General features: G+C 36.4%; 1 protein-coding gene across 7 annotated transcripts in view; it reads left to right on the top strand.

Annotated features, from left to right (window-relative positions):
* The first annotated feature begins 380 nt into the window (after nt 1-380).
* Nlgn1 (neuroligin 1) overlaps nt 381-6,000 on the top strand; it is a 709,904-nt gene continuing 704,284 nt past the window's right edge. For 2 of the 7 annotated variants that reach the window (XM_042678889.1, XM_042678887.1), the window contains exons 1-2: nt 381-394; nt 2,898-3,235. In XM_042678889.1, the coding sequence (XP_042534823.1) occupies nt 3,130-3,235 (106 nt within the window). In that variant the 5' untranslated portion in view covers nt 381-394; nt 2,898-3,129. Of the gene's footprint in view, nt 395-2,712; nt 3,236-3,681; nt 3,742-6,000 lie in introns of those variants that run through there. The other 5 variants (XM_042678883.1, XM_042678882.1, XM_042678886.1 and 2 more) reach the window with 3 other exon arrangements.

Below are 6,000 nucleotides of genomic sequence, written 5' to 3'. Positions count from 1 at the left end.
ATTATAAGTGAAAATTCAGCTCAGTGAGAAATAATGACGTACAGGTTTGTGCTTCACCAGAGCATCTCTGCTTAAGATGCTAGAATACTTTCTAATCCTCAAAAGCTGAACAGGAAAGATGCAGGCCTGCACATGTCCACCAGGAATGTGCACAAGAATAACCATGCTCTACCCACTAGGAGTGGGCTTGTGTAGCAGAATGCTCTATGCTGGGGTTCTGGACATGAGGGGGAGGGGCCTAATCTTCTTTGGTGCATTAATGTGCTTTCATAGCACAAGCATGAGAATTAATACGGACTGAAGTGCTCTTGAAGAAAGACATTTATCTCCTTATTTCTTCTGGGATGGATTGCTCAGAGCTAAAGGAACACCAGGCCAGCACCAAATCTCCTGCTGCCCTAAATAGTTTTTACAATCTCCTTTTCAATAACCCAAAGTCAAGGCTGTCTCACTGCTAGACTAGTGCTTCTCCAGGAATCTTCTCTTAATGTGACAGGACAGAGCCATCTCTAATACAAATCAACATTATTATTTTCAAAGTAAGCACTTTAAAGGGTTGCTTGGAACAAGAAAAGACCAATTTTTTTGAGCTGCATGCTATTTGCCAGTTGGTGTAAGATTATCCTGTGAATTGCATCACACTGAATAATACAGTTTATTCCGGTGCATTTTAAGTGGACTGGATAAAGAATGTTTGATACTTGATTAATGTTAATAAGCAAGATGCCACGATTAGTATGGTTGTGTTTATAAATGATCACACTCTTTTCTTTTCTTTTTTTACATTCTTTTCTTTTAATCTCTAGCAGATAGTGAGAATAAAATCGATAATGTAAAACATATTAACTCTGACTCAGAAATTCATTTACATAGTGCAAATTTATGGCAAACTAAAATATATATCTAAATGGTTAAAAAATTCATCCTGCCAAAAATGATGCCAAATTCTTCCTCTCTTAATACTTCTATTTGATGCCCCCCTCTCTCTCTCTGTTGCTTCTTAGGAATTTGTAATGAATAAAAAAGAAATATATGATATAGCTTCTGCTCCTCAGTTATATCCATACTCCAAGGAAACCTTACATTTCGTTTCTCTCAGTTGTTTTTAATTTTTTGCTTTTCTATAAAAATGGAATTAGAACCTACTATTTTTGGTTCTTTATATATATTTACTATAAATATATATTTACTATAAATATATATATAGTCATCCAATTAATATAATTATCACATTAATATACTACCTTATTTTTTGCACTGGTAGTGAGGTTTGAACTCAGTGTCTCACACACACTCTAACTTGGTTTTTCCACTCAAAGCTGGCAGGCACTCTGCTACTTGAGCCATATATTCCTTCCAATTTTTTGCTGGTTAATTGGAGATCAGAGTCTCATGGACTTTTCTTTTTTTTTTAAGTTTTTTATTGTGAAAATTCTGTACAGAGGGGTTACAGTTACATGAGCAAGGTAATGAGTACATTTCTTATCAAGCATTGTTGCCTCCTCCTTTTTTTTTCTCCTACCATCCCTTCCCTCCCACCTCCACAACCATCCCCACCACCCTAAATTGTAAAGTTCAGTTTTCAGCATAGTGTCTTGTATATCTCATTGTTACAATGGGTCAACCTGTATCCCTATTTAAACATTTTGTTTTTCCCCTTCCCTTCCCCAAATTATACTGACATCAAATACCGTGAAAATAGGGTTATACCGTGGGGGAGGGACATACAAAGCAACAACAACAACAAAAAAAATCACATGGTACATTATAACTACGTTAGAAACACTAGCAAGAAAGAAAAATCCACTTGTGTCCCTATCTTGGAGTTCATTTCGCTTAACTTCATCCTATCTGGTCATATGTACATAGCTTTTGACCATTTGTATTTGTCCCACAAATACTCGTTAACTCTCATGGACTTTTCTGCCTGGGCTGGCTTTGAATCACGGTCTTCAGATCTCAGTCTCTTGAGTGACTAAGATTACAGGCATAAGCCACCAGCACCTTGCCCAATATATTTCTTAAACATGGTTTTCTTCTATTGGATTCTAATTCTGAGTATGTGAGTTGATTAATTCTGTAGTTACTCGAAGTGATTGAACAATCAATAAAAGAGAAATTTCACACCTAACCTTCAATATTGTAAAAATACTTTACTATGAAATGCTCCTGAAACAGTGTATTTTGACAAGGCCTGCTTCCACTTAAGTGTGTGTAAAGTCAGCAGGCAAGTTTCTCAACAATCTAATGATCAAGTATTTCACCTGTCATCTCACATCAAACCATAATTTTTCCCATGGTAGTATTCAACTTACCTCACTCTAGCCACTATTAATGTATTTCTATAGCTTGTAAAATATCTAGTTATCACTCTGTCTATTCTCCCTTGCTCAGCTAATGATTTATTCTTATTTTTCTCTAGGATATAGACCCACAGCTAACTGGATTTAATTTATAAGAGGGAAATCTACAGTCAATGGCCACTCTCCCCACACTGCAACTATGGGAAACAGAATGGTCAATAGGATATGGTCTGATAAAGAGTGATGATTGAAGATGCTGCTTGTATACATGGGGAATCAATGAGAGCTACTTGCTGCATGAAGAGAATTCTGAGCTTTTCTTGACAAGTGCACCTTTGAGAAATCAGAGGCTGATTCTACCCATCTATGGTCTTTCTCAAGTGGATATATACACATTGGCTTCACTGAAACCAGACAACTAGACAACTGATGTGGCATCATGGCGCTGCTCAGATGCACGTGGCCAAATTACGTTTGGAGAGCCATGATGGCAGGCTTGGTACACAGGGGATTGGGGGCTTCCTTGACTCTCTGTCTTCTGGGATGTTGGCTTCAGACTGCGCATGTACTGTCACAAAAATTGGATGATGTGGATCCACTGGTGACAACCAATTTTGGAAAGCTCAGAGGAATTAAGAAAGAACTCAATAATGAAATTTTGGGGCCTGTTATTCAGTTTCTTGGGGTTCCATATGCAGCCCCACCAACAGGAGAACATCGTTTTCAACCTCCGGAACCGCCCTCTCCCTGGTCAGATATCAGGAATGCCACTCAGTTTGCTCCTGTGTGTCCTCAGAATATCATCGATGGCAGGTTGCCGGAAGTCATGCTCCCTGTATGGTTTACCAATAACCTGGATGTGGTTTCATCTTATGTACAGGACCAGAGTGAAGACTGCCTCTACTTAAACATATATGTCCCGACTGAGGATGGTGAGTTTACTGCAGACAAAACAGGAAGATCTATTTATTTTTGTCTATCCTGAGTTCTAACAATATTAATTCATGTGTACCGGTAGTGTGCATGGCTTTTCCTGTTGGCATGTAGACATATTTTACATGCGTGCATGCTGCTTTTTTGGTTTATGTGTGTTGGTGTACCTGTTCTTTTCTTTTCCCCCTCTTTCTTTCCTGTATCTACTCATTTTCTTTCCTCCACAGCACGTATATGGAGGTAGAAATGGGCTCCTAGTTTCCATTTCCTACCAAATGACTTCTGAGAAGATGCATCAACATTTCCTCATTGCATGTACAGGCTCAACGAATTGGGGATCTTTCGCACTCAGTCAATGCAGGAGTGTAATAAGTTAGTGGTTGCATGTTCCGGCGGTCTGTAATGGAGCGCCATGTTATTTTCTAGTCTTCTATTCATTTTTCAGTAAAAAGAATATCCAAGGAATGTGCCAGAAAACCCGGCAAGAAAATATGTAGAAAAGGAGGTATGTATAAAAGTGGAAAAAAAATGGGTGCAAAAGCTTGCAAAGGAAGAACAATTTATTCCCCTTAAGGATGATTGGCTGGTGCTGCAAAGTGAATGTCTAGGTGCTGTGTGGACCTTTGATCAGGTTTGTCAAGGAATAGGAAGATGGGTAAGGATGGATTGAGCTGAGTATTTGGCCTTGGTCAAACTCACCGGTGATGCCTCATATTCTAGTGTTCCAGGGCTGATAATATCTGTAAGAACTGAATTTCTACTTGGAGTTGGCTTACACAGAACAAGATAGGCTGTTAAATTGCCTGCAGTGAACCTAAACAGGCTGCCTTACCATCTGGTTAGTTTTGATATCTGATAGCTTTCTGTAGAGATATACATTTGTGTTCTTCAAATTGGTCAGTTTAGTCCCAAGTTCATTTGTTTATTCTTAGCTCCTTTTGAAAACCTTATGAACTTTCTTATCATCAGGATAAATTTGCCATAGTTATTAGGCAATTACCATGATAAGATAACAATGCTTTTTTATTCTGAGAGCCTTTTTTCATTTGCAGCCACCCTTACAGAAGAGAATAAGCTTTTCATATCTTACACCAAATATTTTCAGTCTTAAAATCAGTCTAAACTTTAAAAAAATACTTATGTTAAACAATTTAAAACAGAGGGAAGAAAGTGATTCAGAGTTACAATTAAATAACCCTTTAAATCATCCTCTAAGCAGATTGAGTAAAGACAGCTGCAAGCTTGTATCTGAATGAAGCTTGTCCACACTCCATTTTACTCCCGTAAATCACTCATAGGAGAGAATAGTTTCCTATGGCAGTAAATCATCTAAGTGTTACTTTGACCTTATTCATAACTTTGTGGAATTTCCAATCTTCATACAGAAGTCATATTAGTATTCTAGCAGTGCATGTTCTATCTCTCTATGCACTTTCAATCTCCTGGCTGGACCAAGTCAGATTTTATTATAGCATTCTGGTGAAGCAGGGAGTGTCTGACTGATCTGTTTTCTGTGGGGGATTGAATTATATAGAAGACACTTCATTGAAAAAAATCTCAACTGTGGATCAAAGGATTTGCATTCAATTGACTTTTATTTTTATCCTGGTCTAATTTCTTTGGCAATATTAGTAGAATGGAATTCTCTGTTCATTAAAAAAATTAATGTCATAATTTGTGGCAAAGCACAATATACTACGAAGACAGATATGAAGGCAATGGGGGTGTTTTAAACAACAACAAAACAAGAAAGAATAATTTCTTGGTTTTCCCCAAATGAGAATGACTGCAGTAATTTACATGCTTTCAACTAATGTACAATAATACTGCAGTGGTTATTAATATGCAGCTTAACAAGCATATGTAATTAGATAAGTGACTTTCTCCTCCTATCTTAAAGCTGTTGATTCACAAAGTAATAGATGCAATACTGTTGAAGAATGCATAATTAGAACATATGACATAAAAATACATGCGATCAAGAAAAATATAAGTAAGATAGTAAATTAGAAACTGACCTTTATTCCAGAACAATTTCAGAGAAAAAAGAGATTTGTTAGAAATTCATTTTTTATTATCCTTTGGAATGTTGGTTCCATTTGCTTCATAAGAGAGTTGGCAAAAAGATATGTAGGCTGTGCTGTTTATCTTGGCAAACTTTGCATTAATTTATAATTATACTGGGAAGATATCTATAGATACCTACTGAACCATGTACATTGGATATTGTTGAACTCTTGTGCTATTATATGTTACTAGTTAAGCTTCATTAAAATATTATTTTGCTTGGGAATTTATCATATCCTATTATTAATTTCTTCTCACCTATGAGTTAAATAACTATTGTCATAGAATTTTAATAGCAAAGAAATCAAATGCCATTTTCTATCTAAATAGTACTTTAAACAAGCAAACAAAACCTATAAATTAGAGATTAGTTTTTAAGTACCATATTTTGGAAAATGTCCACAAAATATTAACTCTTTCCTTGCTGTATCATGATCTGTTTGGCCACTTCAAAAGGTTATTATCTTTGTTCAAGAAAGTGTCTGTTATTTCATATATATTTATGTGTATGCTAAAATATACTTCATGTGGAGTGAGAATTATTCAGTGGGATTCCAATGTTTATCAATGGCAGCTCGGAAATCATGAGCTTAGTGGTATACCTTTTGTTTCTTGCTAATAGATTTATGGCTTGTCTGTATTTACCTTTTCTCAGGAGTATGCAAGCATTTGTAAAGCAGATGAACCCTTTTTCCTG

The sequence above is a fragment of the Dipodomys spectabilis genome, unplaced genomic scaffold (genome assembly GCF_019054845.1).
Source record: "Dipodomys spectabilis isolate Male_0828 unplaced genomic scaffold, ASM1905484v1 ptg000050l, whole genome shotgun sequence".
NCBI lineage: Eukaryota > Metazoa > Chordata > Mammalia > Rodentia > Heteromyidae > Dipodomys > Dipodomys spectabilis.
The sequence above is the reverse complement of the archived record's forward strand: the minus strand, read 5'-3'. Positions and strand labels throughout refer to the sequence as shown.